Source organism: Phytophthora parasitica (assembly GCF_000247585.1).
Source record: "Phytophthora parasitica INRA-310 unplaced genomic scaffold supercont2.48, whole genome shotgun sequence".
In the NCBI taxonomy this organism is placed as follows: domain Eukaryota; phylum Oomycota; class Peronosporomycetes; order Peronosporales; family Peronosporaceae; genus Phytophthora; species Phytophthora nicotianae.
This window is the reverse complement of record NW_008649034.1, coordinates 263,384-279,292: the sequence shown is the minus strand read 5'-3', so window position 1 is coordinate 279,292 and position 15,909 is coordinate 263,384. Positions and strand designations below refer to the sequence as shown.

The 15,909-nt window shown below is 47.4% G+C and overlaps 6 protein-coding genes across 6 annotated transcripts; 1 reads left to right on the top strand and 5 right to left on the bottom strand.

Moving 5' to 3' along the window:
• Nucleotides 1-97: 97 nt before the first annotated feature.
• Nucleotides 98-412, bottom strand: PPTG_15198 (hypothetical protein; the record flags this gene model as incomplete). The annotated part of the gene is made up of 1 exon (XM_008912565.1): nucleotides 98-412. The coding sequence occupies one exon, from the start codon at nucleotides 410-412 to the stop codon at nucleotides 98-100; it is 315 nt and encodes a 104-aa protein (XP_008910813.1).
• Nucleotides 413-689: 277 nt separating this feature from the next.
• On the bottom strand, nucleotides 690-1,232 carry PPTG_15197 (hypothetical protein; the record flags this gene model as incomplete). Its single annotated transcript, XM_008912564.1, has 1 exon — nucleotides 690-1,232. One exon carries the CDS (start codon nucleotides 1,230-1,232, stop codon nucleotides 690-692), a length of 543 nt encoding a protein of 180 aa, XP_008910812.1.
• A 5,073-nt stretch (nucleotides 1,233-6,305) lies between these two features.
• Nucleotides 6,306-6,971, top strand: PPTG_15196 (hypothetical protein; the record flags this gene model as incomplete). The annotated part of the gene is made up of 1 exon (XM_008912563.1): nucleotides 6,306-6,971. One exon carries the CDS (start codon nucleotides 6,306-6,308, stop codon nucleotides 6,969-6,971), a length of 666 nt encoding a protein of 221 aa, XP_008910811.1.
• A 3,208-nt stretch (nucleotides 6,972-10,179) lies between these two features.
• Nucleotides 10,180-10,848, bottom strand: PPTG_15195 (hypothetical protein; the record flags this gene model as incomplete). The annotated part of the gene is made up of 1 exon (XM_008912562.1): nucleotides 10,180-10,848. The coding sequence occupies one exon, from the start codon at nucleotides 10,846-10,848 to the stop codon at nucleotides 10,180-10,182; it is 669 nt and encodes a 222-aa protein (XP_008910810.1).
• Nucleotides 10,849-12,684: 1,836 nt separating this feature from the next.
• Nucleotides 12,685-13,303, bottom strand: PPTG_15194 (hypothetical protein; the record flags this gene model as incomplete). The annotated part of the gene is made up of 3 exons (XM_008912561.1): nucleotides 12,685-12,831; nucleotides 12,881-13,076; nucleotides 13,140-13,303. 3 exons carry the CDS (start codon nucleotides 13,301-13,303, stop codon nucleotides 12,685-12,687), a joined length of 507 nt encoding a protein of 168 aa, XP_008910809.1.
• A 129-nt stretch (nucleotides 13,304-13,432) lies between these two features.
• PPTG_15193 (hypothetical protein) lies at nucleotides 13,433-13,927 on the bottom strand (the record flags this gene model as incomplete). The annotated part of the gene is made up of 4 exons (XM_008912560.1): nucleotides 13,433-13,461; nucleotides 13,532-13,588; nucleotides 13,662-13,847; nucleotides 13,921-13,927. The coding sequence occupies 4 exons, from the start codon at nucleotides 13,925-13,927 to the stop codon at nucleotides 13,433-13,435; spliced, it is 279 nt and encodes a 92-aa protein (XP_008910808.1).
• Between the last annotated feature and the right edge of the window lie 1,982 nt (nucleotides 13,928-15,909).

Genomic DNA, 15,909 nt, shown 5'->3' with positions numbered 1-15,909 from the left:
GTGTTCACCTTCTTGTATTCACATCGTCCGCTCTAACGTGGACAGCGGGTGGAGAGGTATCCACGTGTTCTGAACCATCGTGCTTGCTCTCGTTGTCCTAAAGATGGATGTGTCCTATGGATTCAGCTTCCGACAGCACTCGCTGGAACCCGCCAACGACGCCATCTTCGTCTGATAGCTCGATCTGACCCGATGACTGTTGCGCGATGTCCACGGTCGATGCAGCCGCTTCTGTATCAGCTCCGGCGATCTCCTTGTCAGCACCACTGTTGCTCTCAAACAAGGCATCCAGCGTAGGCGCGGACAACATCAAAAAGCAGTCAATTTGAGATGGGCGGGCGTTTTCATGTGGCTCCTCTCCATTTCTCGTCACTGCTTTCGTCCAGATTGATAAGCCCAGCTGAAAGCGCATACCTAACAACCGCGTCCTCGCCTTTGAGCATGTTCACAGTTATTACTTAGATATAGAACGTCAAGGTCTGAATCATATTGATCTGATTCTGATAATCATCCAAAACGCGATTAATCGCAGTATTAAAGCGATTACTGGAACAACCATTCAGCGGAACTTTTAGCTTGGTTTGGATAAACAGATTGGTCCAGCTGTTGTCACCAATAAAATAAACCGCAACATATCAAGCCCTTTTCCATACACATTCAGAACTGACTCAATGTGCTCGATGTGAGTATCAGCCGTTTGGCTCCCATACATCGGGGAAAGCGCGAGCAGCCACTGGTACCGCATGCCATTCATCAGGTAGACCGTGAAGATACTCAGGAAATTGGAGAGAGTGGCTAGTCCACTCATCGAACATCAGGCAGAAAGAATTCCCCATATCAGAGGAGAGTGTCTCACCAACCTTACCTGTAACATAGCGCATGCAGACCTTCATTGTTCTAACAGTAGTTGATTTTATTGTTACAGTCTCACGAGTGAGCTTGTTCTTTACCTCCGTGATTGGTAGGTTGCGCTGGATGACCCAGCGCATCCACAAGTAGATATTTAGCGATACTTCGTCCACAAAGCCGGACATGCCCATCGTGGACGTGGCAGCGGCTTGGAGCTCGGTGTACTCCTCCACGTAGCCCGCGTACTCGGTATGGAGGTGATCGAGAAGGTTGCTGTAGCCAGTTCCGGGGGCTTGACTGCGGCTGCAGCTGCACTCCCTGCACTCGAAAAAGCCATCGCCAAGGTCGGCGTAGAAGAATTGATATAGCAAGTGCGATAGCATTGATTTAGAAGTGGTGGGGAGGTTTGGAAACGAGCCATCGAACTCGGTTTGGGTATCAGACGCTGCCTGAAGTACAAGCTTCAAACGGTTGGTGGTAGTGGCTGCAGCAAATAGTTGGGCAGTGAAAAATTTCTATTGTATTTTACTGTATTTTGTATTAGACTGAAACATGAGAGTATCAGCAATATGTTATTCCGTCAATATAATATCAGTGTTATTGATATTATATTATTGTCACCATGCCTTTCCTTCAAGCGATAGTTAAGTTATAGGTCGACGACACACGACTCCTTCCCAGCCTATTATTTAGAATACGTAGTGTCGAGGCAGTATGGAGTAAGCTGTAGCTAGTCCCATCAAGATCTATGACAATGTTTAATTTGTTTATCCGATGCTGCTAAATGGTGCCTTCAAAGTTCGGTGGCAATTTCAGCGTGGCACCTGCAGGTTTTTGCACTGAATGCGGGCCTGTACTACAGCAAGTTTGTGGTGCTGTTTCACTTTGCCTCAAGGATCGCGGCCAATGACGCAAAACTTGCTTACTACGATAAGTTCGGCAAGGGCATCGCTCAGAGACATTGAACGAACAAAGTGACACTGCGTTGTTGGTGGAACGGTGTAGTAAGAATAGGCAATTGCAATAGCTTCCTTGTGCACACCTCGTACCGCTCCAGTATTATCTGTGGCCAACGGACAGGAGCCGGTGGACCCACGTACGTCTGGTGTTCTATTAACGCACACTAAGATCGAATACACACAGCACTTCCACGCACAATCCTTGTGGTCGTCTGCCGCTACGAGTCTCTAGTGCTCTTGCACGTCGTCCAGGGCTGCGTCGCGGGCTAATCTACCGCAGTGGGCTAAACTACCACGAGGGCTCCGATACCTTTATGTGACTGTCCGGCACCTCGTGGGTAGGCTCGTGATACTCCTCTCGACCGCACGGGGCTGCAGATACCCGTTTCCTTCTACACACTAGAGCTTCGTTCGGTCACTACGCAATGCTTCTCCTGTTACGGCACTTCACTTCGGGGCTGCAGATGCACTGCAACTCAGCACGTTCTCTTCTTCAGTTCTCCTTCTTATTCAGCGGTTTAACCTCGCAGCTGTCCTCTCTCTACTGCACAGCAAATCTAAGACTGACTGACTACTTCACATGCATCCGGCCTCGCGGCCTTTCCGGATTCTGCGATCTTCTACAGTTACGACCTTCTGCGGTGAAGGAGAACCTCTCAATCCAGTAGCATGTTGTTTCTCCTCTGCCCACGGCCTTCTGCTATGCTTCCACCACGCGTCCGCTCTCCTTGAATGTACCCAGACCGGCACAACGTCCGACGGGACCTTTGTCTCCGCCGCCACTATTGCCGTCATCCTTCAAGTCTTCGCTGCCGATCCTGCTGATCTTCTATGTCCTTGTCCCGTTGTCCTCCTGATTACTGCTCCTATTACTCGCATGGGCCTCCTCCTCTGGCTGTCCCAATCTTCGTCACTTCTTCTGCTGTCTGCAATCACTTCTGCTCCCCAAAGTATTCCATACTATTACTGCGTCTTTGATCCATGACGTGTTGGAAGTTGATAATTTTTGCTGATTATTCTCTGTCGGCTCACTAGAGATAATTTATTTTGGCTTCTAATAGCTTTTCGGTCGTATCTGTTGAGATCTTTGGGATGGAATCCTGATACCAAGCAAATGTTTGTTCTTCTTTAGCCTTGTATTGGTACAGTGCTCCGTTACGGGGCATGGATAACAACAGAACTTGTTATTTTGACGAGGGATTGGCAGGGGTGTTAATATAGTCACTGTAAGGGATGTTAAATCGCTTTCCCAAAATTGAGGCCTGCCAATTAACGAGCAGAACTGCACACTTATCTGCTCTATACCCTGTTTTGCAGATATGTAAATCCGTGTAAGATATTATGATAAGCTAATAGGGAGAGAACATTCCAGCCGCATTTCACAATAGATAGCAGTCGCAAAAAAGTTTGTTTTAGTGTATGACTCACATTTTTGTGAAAATTCGAGTTAAAAATGAATTCGTAATTATTATCTTAAAAAAAGTTTTGTAGAATGGAGATGCTAAAATTTCGCACTTCGCCTGCTTTATCCAATAAATCTTAATCTCGTCATGACTTGAAATTCACCGGAGTTAGTTACCGAGTCGGCATCTCTTTAACACTTAATACGCCTGCCTATGTCCACCCTCGCCATTCTGTCAGCCTGCATCCTCTTCCTAAGTTGGATGAGTCTGCACTGTACAGCGGAGTCAAACTGGAGTTCATACCAGGCTATTCTAAAGTAAGTTTTATAAATAAGTCAATGTCTTATCGATAAAACACGATATTATTGTGAATATCTGAGTAATACAGCTGCGAGTCAGTTGCACTCAAGTTGACACAGTTAGATCCGAAATAGCGCGGCTTGGACAAATTGTGCGCGGTTGCTATGAAAACGCAACTGTTTGCTCCGTATAGTGTTGTTTGTACCCAATACTTAAGTCACAGATATCCTAGCTATACATCCATAATTCGCGAAAATCTCACTTCTTGCGACTGTGGCCTATTTACACGTTTAATCCGATGCATTTCTGGCTGGCTGCATTGCAGGTTGTTACTAACAGCTGTGTACGTGTCAACTGTTCACAATTGACTAGTCTAACTCTCTCTACTAACAGCCGTGTTAGAGAGGTGCATAGAGGATTGTAGAATGGAGGCGTGCTCAGCACGCCCACATTCTACAGCACGGAGCTGCGCCTTCGCTTCGGTCCCGTTCATTTACCGGTACTGTATGAACAAGCTCCAAGCTCCCAAGCTGTCATCCCCCCCCCCCAACAGGTTGCTCGCAAACTTGCCTCTCGTCGCCCACCTGCCTCATGTACTTTGTTTCCCGCGGCATGTCGCCTGGCGTAGAATCACCAGAACGCCGTCCAACAAACCCACTGCGAGCTCGTACAACGCAGGGAGAGTTGCGACTCGAGCCGCCAGCACGACAATAGAGAGTTTTCGCAGCTTTCCCATTCTTATGCTCATAAGGTTTTGCAGGGGCAAATCAAAGCAAGGTGTCAAATCTATGGAAGAATGCCTAGCCTTTCCATTCCTAGCAGCGTCTTTTGGTGCAACTTAATTTGTTGCTGCAACATAATCGAGGTGGTGCTCTTAGCGCACCATTTAGGTGGCGCCCTAATCAGATCCATTTTTCAGAGCTGTTTCTCATTTCTTCTTGGCTAAAGTATACTTTTGACCTCCAATGCGTCGCAATAAGGCCTAACTGAGTCTCACAGGAAGTAGCTTCACTCCACAGTTGCGCGGCGTTTGCACCGCCAACTTCGCTTCGCTCGTGGCGGATTAGATTGTAAGTTCTTGTTTCGGGACCTACTCCGGCCTACGCGCCGTCCCCTGACAGACCTCCGCTGCGCTCCGGTTGTCATGGCGCCTCTCCAAGGCCTGTCATCCACGTCGCCCATCCTTCTGTGTGAAACAACTAGTTTTTTTTTGTGTGTCAGTACTATTTATCTCTTTCTATTCCCATAAAAATGTAAAAAGGTTCATAGACTACAGTAACAAGTGTAATTTGTCTGGTCCAGACGAATTTGTTCGGGCGTCTCGAAGACCCGGTTCCCAATTAGTCTGGCCCAGACCAAAAAAAGTCTTACTCTACTCAATGAGTAAGTACTTACTCAGAGGCTCTGATGCAGATCAAGGCTTCAATTCTGTGGGAGGATGGCAACCGGAAATTTCCCGTAGAAGCTTCAAAAGTGTGGGAAGCTTTCTGTTTTAACGCATATTGCATTCGATTGGCATTCACTGCTTGCGTGAGTCCATAATCCGTAAGGACGCAATCACATACGATGACAGTACATTTGTCGATCAGGGCTCCGTTGGAGTTGGAGCCGCTCGGACTGTGGCCTTGCCTACGCATAACATAGTACATTATAAAGTCCATGTACTGGGAGTTGGTGACTAGTATACCTCCAGTGCCTCCAGTGCAGTGACGACAGCAGGGCTGATAAATATCCAATAATTCCGTGCAATAGAGCTTTGCATAAGGGGTGCGTATTGTACAGAGTTCTGACCAAACCTGCCCAAAACCTTGACTGTGTGTACTGAATATCACTTGTTATCCCATACTCTGTTAAGAAATAAATACCATCGTCTAGGATTCACATTCTTTTTCAAATTTAAGTAGGGTAGTTTTGACTATTAATCCATAGAACTTATTCGAATGATTGCAATAATGCAATATGATAGTGGGTACGTACCCTACTTTGTAACAGAACTTCCTTCAGTTCTTTTACAGTGGGGCGGTAACCCGCGCGGGTTCGTATCGCCATGTTACCTCTTCCTGCCCGAACCACTTGGTCTGGGTCCTCTACCCACAAAGAATGCCAATGGCCACCATTTCACTAACGCTCTGCAGCAGTCTCTAAATAGAGGCGTCAGAGCTGCTGAATTTATTCTCGATGTTGGCATGGACATCACGAAACATTTTGTCGCCCTCGATTCGCTTTAGACGCTCGTCCATCGTTTGACAGATAGCTTCGCCTTGGGTTGTCTTTTACCGCGCTCAGAGTTTACCTCTATATGCAGCGGAGAAAAAATAATACGATAAACAGAGACATAATGTACTTGACTTGCCGTCCTGGAGGCTACTGATGCTGGATGAGTTGTGGTTGCCAGTAATTCATAGCAGAGATGCAGTGCTTAATTTTGGTCCAATTAGTCTTGTTTTGACTAAGTTTTGGCCAATCGACATGCATTTGGTTAGTACCCTTGCAATTATTTTCAGCCAGAGGAAGTTTATTTACTTTAACAAGTATTAAGTAAACGACTGACAACCCAATAGGTACGTCAAATTGCTCTGCTGGACTTGAACAGATCACGAAGATCAAGGGAAGATTGACAATACCAGCTGCGATTCGCTTCATGATAGGACTGAAGGCAACGGTATGTACTACATGGTACATGTAGTGTCCTAAGTATCAATACTATACAGATAGAATTCATTCCTCAGGTTATTCATTTCTCGTTCGTCTCGCTACTGATCAAGTCAATCCGCATCGACTCCACGTACTTGCGATGCGCCTCAACGCCATTCTTCTCGTCGCCGCGGCGGCCTTGTTCGCTAGCTGCGATGCTGTCTCAACCGCAAGCCAGACCAAGCTATCGGCCATGAACCCGCCTAATGCGGTACAGTCGATGGGTGTTGCTCCCTATAAAAGACTCTTGCGAAGCGAAAGTCAAAAACAAACCGACGCCGACGATTCTGAAGAAGAAGAAGAAGAAGAAGAGAGGGCACTCGTCAAGGTGGGTCTTTTAGACGACGCGGTGAAGAAAGTCAGTGGAGTAGACGACGCTGCAGCGCAAAAGCTGGCTGCTTTGAAAATCAAGCAGCAGAACGAGGCCGACGATATCACGTTTCTCGCCAAGTTCTGGATGCAGCAAAGAAAGATGCCTTCTGATATCGAAAAACTCACTCAAAACCCGGTCGTGAAGAAGGCCAACCTAGAGTTTCTTGCGCTGTTTTTGAAACAGAATCCGAAACAGATTCGCGCGGAGGCCGCACGAGTCCAGCAACGAATTGACAACGCCGACCCCAAGGTCAGGTTTCTCGTTAGCAGTTGGATTTTTCAAAACAAAAAGCCAGAGGATATTTCAATGCTCGCCAGCAATGCAGTTAGTAAGGAAGCTGCTGACCTGTTCAATGTGCAGTACGTGATCCGCTCGCTGATGTCCACCAAATGAGAGATGCATCGTTAGGCTGCTCCTTCGAGCTGTGTTACCGGTCTCACATTACAAGACAAGAGAAAACATGATCATATTGGTTTTGCGGAGTTCAGTGTATCGAATTGCATTTTACGTGATCTCTCTGAGAATCTCGAAGTTTGAGGTAAACGGTGTCATAATTACAAACCGAATAAAGGTACACATCTTTCGAGGTATAATGTATTAGTATTAGTAGTGTACGTAAGTAATAGAAGAAAAAGACTCGCTCTAGTACAGCGAGTCTGTTAATAGAAGGCTACTCGAACATGTATCAATTTCTCCGGAAGATAACACAGGTTAGGAATTACTTGTCGAGCAGAAAGCTTACCGGTACTAGTACTAAAAACTAAGGTTGAGGCGGGACTGGGATAGCATCAGGACACTGAAGCGTTATTAGGTGTTATCACCAGGTCTTCTTAATCCTTTCGTTATTCCATACATTTCTATATTAAGCTTCCCATACTGAAATCAAGTCACGAAAGGAAAACCGTACATCATGTATGCTTTTAGGTGATCGAATTAAAAATTATAGGGCAATTTTATATTAGGTATGTCAGGTTTTCAGCGACCCTTACGGACAGTGGTGCATTTGATGCTCATGGTGTATCGCGGAACTAATTGCCGCAATCTTAACGCAATGCACTGCTGGAGAGGAACTGACTGACTGTATGCAGGACAATGTTGTGTCGTGTAGGAACACGTCTAAATTTTGCGTCTGCTTGGTACTCCCACCCACAACACACGCTGAACCCTTAAAGGCTCAGCGAAAGTTCGGGCGAAGCTTCGACCTGATGGTCTTGACTCTGCCCTAGCACCGGGTTGATGATTAGACTCTGCGCGCTCCGACTCGGTCGGTAGGTCCACCGATATCTTTCAAAGCAGCGACTAGTCCACGAGCAAAGACTAGGCTGCTATCAAGCACACACTTGCAGTAACCTCGCTGGCCCTCAGTAGGGAAGGGTCCAGGGCTTGTTCAGCCGGTAAGCGAGGGCGGCCGGAGCTTGGGTCTCTCGGCCTGGTGGTAGTATTGGAAGCTCTTCTTCGCACTCCACAGGGGTCGGACGCAGTCTCGTCCTCAACACTTCGGCATAGCACACGGTCTTCTCCATCACGTCTCTCGACTTTGCCGGGGTGGGCGAACACGTTGATCTTCTCAGCCAGCGTGTCCACCAGCAGGCATAATCCTATCGATCAAGCTTGACCTGTCGCTACGGTCACTTACCGCAGCCGGACTTGACTTGAGCGATCGGGAGGAAAATCTGCTCTGTTTGTTGCGCACAAAGGCGCTTATCTTCTTATCTACTCTTTCCTATGTCATATACAAATATCTAGTGTGAACTTGTCCGTTATGGATGAGATCGGGTAACCAACGAAGTGTCGGCGACTGTTGGGCGTGGTCTCAAAGAGTCGCCATCCGGATACCATCCGGTTACGACCAGTCGTGTCCAACGGCCAACCAGTGGTGTGCACCACACTGTCTCGTACTAATGACTGTCACTTCACTGCGGGATCTGATGAGCCAATCAGCGATCGGCCACACATTTCACAAATCTGATCCGTGTCAGTCTCCAACGGCAGCAACAGCAGTGGCGAGGGCGCCTCCGATTCTGGGCGCTTTCCGACACCACAGTTGGGAATCGTTGCTTTCGGAGTCTTCAAACTGGTGAACAAGGAAGGCCGGCTGGCTGGAGGAAGGGAGATCTGGAGCAGCTTCCCTTTATGCTCATGCTCTACGTGACTAACTCCAATGTCACGTGCGTGGCGTTCTCGAGTGGTGCTGCCCTTACGACGATTGCTCTGATTGGTATTTTCCACAGATCGGTATATGCATACATTCCAGATCGACAAGAAGTGTAGACTTAAGAAACAAAAGCAGTAGTTTCTTTTCTTTTATTCTTCTTCATTGGGGTTTCGGTAGACCTTAATACGCGCTGAGAAGTCCAGCAGTTATGGCTCAAAGAAGAAGCCGTGCCGCTGAGCACCCGTCCCCGAACCCTCGCCCTCGGCAGCAAAGCAGAATGAATGCGCCGAGTGATGCAGATGCGTCACGACCAAGTACAGAAACACCGGCGGACACTGCGGCTCCGTCTGCACAGACTGCCCAAGCTTCAGGCCCTGATGCGATGTCAATGGAGCAGTTGCTAGTGTTTATAACGCAACAGTAGGAAACCGCCCAAGCCCAGATGTTAGCTCAACTGCAAGCGCAAATGCAGCAAGCTAACGCAAGATTAGAGTATCTGATGGCGGCGCGGGTGATCAGAAGAAGAAGGACCCGCCGATGTATGAAGGCAAATACGGCGAAGATATCGAGTTGTGGATCTTCGCCAACGAGCAGTATTATGCAGACAGACGTGAGTTAATGGAGGCCGATTCGTCCGGTTTCGTAACGATTATCTCCAGCAACTTAGGCAAGTCAGTGTTGAACTGGTATCGCGCTTTTATAGCCGAATCTGAGAGAGCGAATAAGAATCCCACGTGGGTGTTGTCTAAGCAACAACTGCGCACGCGCTTTCGACCAAAGGACTTCGAGTACGATCTTCGCGAGAGGATGTTTCGTCTCAAACAAAACGAGACTATTCACGAGTATGTCTCCAAGTTTCAAGACTTATTGTCGCAAACAGAATTGGCGATCAGTGAGTTGGAGAAATGTCAAATCGACGGGATGAACGACAACCTTGTAGTCGCGAAGCTGAACCCGTGGAGTCGCCGGCCAGGTAATCTGCCATAGAAGCGATGACACCGCGCAACAACCCTCCGTGGATGCAGCAATCTCACTCAAGCAGAATTCGATCGAGCTGTCCGAGAGCCACGCTCGACAAACACTTCCAACCACGGCTTCGAAGCGAATGGTGACCTTGCCATACTTCGTGCCATATTCGCTGCGATGACGGCAGTCTGAAAACTTTGAAATTATTCGTTGGCGAGGACTTGATGTCGATTACGAACGGTCTCTCGTGTAACACCCTAAGTTTTTGTTTCCTTTGCGAAAAGGTCAATATCCGAGTCCGCCTTAATTCAGTTCCTTTCCAGCCACTTTCGATCTTCGACCCAAGACTTGGTCTTGGCCTTCACTCTGTAGAAATCACTAGCTGCATTTACATATCGGCTGTAACGAAGTAGCAATCACATTAGTAAAGCAACCCTGTATAGCAACCATACCGATAATGCAACCGTACCTGCAGAACTTTCAGAGCTTTGGGTCGATTGTTGCAACAATGTCCAAAACAATACCTTGCAGCGATACATTTGAGTCTAGTTTGTCGGGTTCGCGCTGCTCCTTCCGTGTAGTAGATATTGCAGCCTCCATTGACCGTGTAAGATCCACGGGAATTACAAAAGGGTGCATGTTGTCCTCAGACCTCATCACTTCCCACTGGCACTCAATCACACGCGATCTTAGATAGGCATCCGTCAGTTGCACTGGGTATTTCTTCATCATAGCCAAGATGTTCTTCATGTTTTGTGTATTGCGGGCCCACGTCACAAATTCATGCAGCTTCACTGTTAGCCCACTGGGATACTTGTGTACAGCTAGCCGCGATGCACCTGGGGAAATCTTTGTTTGGCGTAGCTGGGTTGGCGTGGTCCGCGACAGATTTCGGCGCTTCGGCTTTGGAACATTGATGACGTCTACTTGACGAGGTGTATTCCTATCGTCTCGAATATCACCCGCCTTGATCGAGTCGGAGTCAGAAGTCGGCTCGCCAAACCTAGTGGCACGAGTTGCAGTTGGTGACTTCATTTTTTGTTCTTTTGCGAGTTGTGTTGGAGGGACGTCATCACCACTGCTGATACCGTCCGTGGTATTATCCTGGTTTTCGGTTTGCAGATCTTCCATCAGTTTGACAGTTGCCATTGGCGTCTGCTGGATCTAGAATAGAACTCAAATCATCATCAACATCTTCGACGTCTTCAACTTCTCGATTCTCGTGATCGGCAAACACAGCACCTTTTTGTTTGCTCGTGATTTTCCAAGGCGCAGACCTTCTTCCAATGTGTTTTTCCACGCCTGTAATTCGTCGTAAAAGTTTGCGCTGCTCAAATCGGCTAGATGTCCAGCAGAGGCTCAACCATTGCCTTAGCAAACGTAGAAAGAACAACTTGGTTTGCACGCCCCGTCGTCGAAGGCGAACATACACAATTTGTTTCGGTGACGTCTTCGGCGCTGACCTGGTACACAGACCAATATAGGTTTCATCCGGCAACCTTAACTTCGACATCCGCACGACCGAACACAGAGTATCCGCAGCAGCCTCAAATTCTCCTGTAGATTTCAACGCTACCAATGCACTCCACCGTTTGCAAATTGTCATAACAGGAACCATCTCGAATCTATGTCCTTTATGCGCTACGTGCATGCGATGCCGACACGGCAAGTATTTGGACGTTGAAAACAGGCAGGTGCACTTCCAGTACACGTCGTCGCACTCAAATCCTTGGCTGTGACTGTAAATTTTCCACTTCGAAACCGATAATGTCTGAATAAATGTTTTTTCCTCCATCAGATTCACAAAGTGTCCCCATTCCCACCTAATTGTCTCCAAGACATACGCTGATATTCTGCTTCCAACTGCTCTCAAAAACGTCGGCACCGACTTAGGCCTCCGTGTAGTCGAGTGTAGCTGCCCGATCTCCGAGACAATCTGCTGCGTGACAGTCATCTGGTGCTGCAGCAATCCAGCGATGGTCTAATCAATTCTTGTTTTAAGCCCGAGGGGCATCTTGAGCTGGTCCCAATTTGATGCGATCCTGTTGGTAATTGTATTGCCAGCAGTAAAAAAAATGTTTACCACGTGCAAAGTTCGATCACATCTCATTGCATGTATTCCAGTTCTTGTCAAATATGCAAAGAAAGCGAGTTTCTTGTTCTTTGGCAGAATGTTTTTAGGCTCTTGTAGTAAGTGTCGTATGCGTCCTGCGTTGAGCTAAGATAACAATTAGTTAAGAAGATAAGAGAAGACACATGTATGGAAAGAACCGTAGCGACATACCTGAAAAGCAGTTTCATCATTAAGGCAAGTAGCTCGTCACTCTGCGCGATCTTAATCCCGTAGACAGACCTCTTCATCACCTTCTTCCAGTAGGAGATTGCGTGGAACTGGCAAAGGAGAATTTTCGCGCTGGGGAAGGTCTCTTCAAGTACCTTCCATTCAGTGAAGTCTTTAACAATGACCACGCTCTAGATTTGATCCCAGCGCGAATTCTTTTCCTTGAAGTACTCCAAAACCGTGGAGATCATCTTCGCTTGCTCATTGAGGCAACTGAAATCAACCACAGGGAAACCACGACCCGTGCATGTGGTGACAATCAAACTCCCTACAAGCAAGGAAATACATGATGATCAGCAAGGTTGCGATAGCGGGTAAGGTGGCCACAACGGTTGCTATATCATGGGTAAATCCATTGCCAATGTCCCCCCCCCCCCAACGCTCAAACATCATCTTTTGCATTTTTGTCTGCATAACAACATCGCACGTGACGTCAAACTGGTCTTGGATTACGAGAACATCGCTGCCATCAAGCGGCCAAAGAACATGAAGCATATACTTGAGACGGTCTTCACCGGAAGAGTGCCCCATGATGCTACGAAGCAGATTGCGCGTCAGCTGTGGCGTCACTTTACAGTCTAAGAAGAGGTTGACATAATGTAGCAAAAAATTAAAAAAGTTACATTACGTACCAAGACGATCATTTATAAGCGGATGATGTGGGAAGACGACACACGGGCATCAGCAAAGGTTTTAACATCCTCGGGATCTTGGTCGTCGAGCGGTAGAGTATTGGTCGTGAGGTAGGAAGAGGCCTTCGTGCCTGTAGTTGGATGTGAGTGCGGGTGGTTCTACAAAAGTTAGAGTCAAATAGATAATGAGCACGCTTTCGTCACATACCTCGTTCCGAACAACACTCTTGTAGGTATTGCCCACACAGCGAGATACAACGGCTGTTAATCTTGCCTTGCAGTTACAGTAACGCGTCGACCGGTTGCGGTGACCTTTTGATGTGGAGACTTGAGATACTCCATGCGTGCAGCGGTAGATCCTCTGGAACCACTCGAACTCGGTCGGTATATGGTCTTCATGGGTGCTTCAGATACAGTAATCACCTTTTAGCCCTTAATTTATAGCCGAAGCTAACAGCAAAACATACCTGTTGTAAAAAGCCGTCTTTTCTGAGCTCCGCACCCGAAACATGAGTTTGTGCTTCTTCTTGTATGAATCGAATACCTTCTCAAATTCCTCCCAAGAATTAATATTCTTGGCCGGCCCAAACGCTGGAACCATATTTACTATCCCATCACCACCTGGGTTCATTGATTCTAGCTCTGTGAGGTGCTTGCTCACGCGTTTTCTTGGCAAATATTCAATACTTGATTGCACTGGTGTTTCCAGCTTTCTTCGCTTGGCGAAAGAAGGCGGCATTGGTATATGAGGTGAGGTGCGCTACAGCAATGTTTTGGTGGCCTTCGAATCTAGCAACAAGCAAAACGTGAGCATGTTAGATGCTAAATAATGCAACCCCTACGCATACAGCAGCCATACCTGGTGTGACGTTGCCCTGTGTTTTTTTGTTCTTGTTGCCCTGGGCTCTTGGCTTTCCTAGATGCATGTACACCCCACACAACAGCTCAGCAACTGGTGTAGAAACGTAAATAGCAGCAAACAGTCTTACCGGCAGCTGTTGTGCTCCCCTCGTTTGGATCGCCACAGGAAAGGTCCTCGTCCTCGTCTTCTTCTTCATCATCCTCTGAAATGGCCTCCAACTCGTAGTCCTCGTTGCTGACGTCGTCATCCTCGATCCCGAGCGCATTATACGCGATTTTCAGTTGCCTGTTGACGCTTCGCGCTCTTCGGGTTTCTATTCGCACACAAACACATACAAGCGGTAAGAATTACAACCACAACTCAAAAGTCCAACTCATGTAGTCTACCAGTCATCGTCCTCTCCTTTGCACGCTGTCGCCCGTACCCGCAACTCCAACTAGCGCGGCGCGAATCCGCCGCGTGGCCGTCGTAGCGCAGCCCAGTTTCAAAAAGCTCAAAGCAATCGTACTAAAATTATTTGATCGTACTTAACCGAATATATTCGTACTTAGGTGATGATATGGTATTTTAAGTGGGTGTAAAATACTTTTCTAAAATATGATTTATATTTGGTTGGGTTTTTTTTGTGAAATTCTGGTATAGCAACCGTAACTGAATTAAAGCAAGTATAAATGTCCCATATTAAGGTTGCAGTAAGGACTCCGAATAATGACTCAGGTCAGGATCCATAAAACAGACAGTCTCATACTCATTATTAATGATACATTACATTAAGTACAAAACCTAATTCTCAAATTAGTCGCCATCACGTGGTACATTGTACCGTGTGCGCTGTGTCCGTGTCTTCCGGCGGATTGTGTCGACTGTGGACAACGCTTTCGGTTCAAGTTGGCGGTGGCTCTGTGAGTGCGTCTTCTGGTCTGGCAGGTGATGTTGCATTGTCCAGTGGTATAGCTTCGATAGGCGTGGCGACTTCAGCCGTCGATTCTCTTAGCGATAGCGCATGTGAAGCTCTCGTCGGTGACGGCGTGCCTATTCCATCCGACGCAGGCTCGCAAGGCAACGGTGCCATGTCCATTGTGAGTGGTATTTTCGCAAGCGACGCCACCTAGAGCGGGTCGTGGCGATCAAAAGTGGAGAGTCGGTTGACGCTGTGCGGGGGGTGGCGGCGCTGTCTTCGGAAAACTCGTGGGCGATTAGCCCCGTGCCCGATGAAGTGTTTCTTTTTTCCAGAACGGATTACGTGAAGAAACGGCGAAGAAGATCAAAGAAGAAAGTCTTTCAACGCTACAAGAAGCCATTGAAATTGCGTCGAACTTCGAGTTTGCGCACTACTCGGGAAAACCTCCTCGGGCACCTTCAAAACCATCGAAAGGATCAGCAAACTCGGGGCATCTTCCGCCTAAATTGAAACAGCAGAACAACAAGCGTTACGAAAAGAAGAAGGGCACGAACGATGATTGGAAGAAGAAAGCTACGTGCAAAAATTGTGGCAAGGTTGGTCACATTTCTCTATATTGTAGTCAGCCAAAACGTACGGAAACAAACCGGTACATGCGATCCTTGAGGCTAAAGCTTGAGCATTTAAGACGGAAGACCAAGAGAGGCTCGTCACGATATTCACTGACAACGGCAGTAGCCTGAATGGCGTAACTGAGGATTTAGTGGAAAAGCTTAAGTTGGATGTCATTGAAGGTGACATGATGCAGATTGATCTTGGTTATGATCAAGTTGTGCATCGTCCACGTCGGACTGTAGAGATGTCTCTGCAGTTACCAGGGTTTCCCTTAACGACGGGAACATTCCAAGTCATGCCTGTTCCTGAAGGAAAGGACATCGTTTTAGGCATGATGTGGCTGCGGGAGCAGAACCCAAATATCGACTGGAGTACTGAACAGATAGCACCTGGCATCAAAGTGAAGAACACGCAGACTGTGAAGTTGAGACTGCCGAAGACACGTCCAGCCCGTTGGGTGGCAGAACAACGCCGTGTTAGAATTAAGCAAAGCCGTGCGATCTTCAACTACTATCGGCAGCATGTCCACAGTAGTCAGTTTGGACGAACGAAGATTATTTCGTCCCAGCGATTTCATCACGTGCTGCGTAAGGACAAGGACATTGAAACAGTGTTTGTCATCAATCCGCATGTCTCGGAAAAGGCGGAACGCTTCAAGAGTCAAGGATGGGATGCTCGCAAGGACAATCCTGCGTATGAAACGTTATGTAAGTATGCTGATACAGTTTTTCGTACGGAACTTCCAAATTAGACACCCCCAGTACGTGGAGGTATTGAGCATGAGATTCTGCTCAAACCTGGTACTACGCCTATATCGGTAAAACAATGGCGCCAAAGTCCTGATCAGAGGAAAACGATA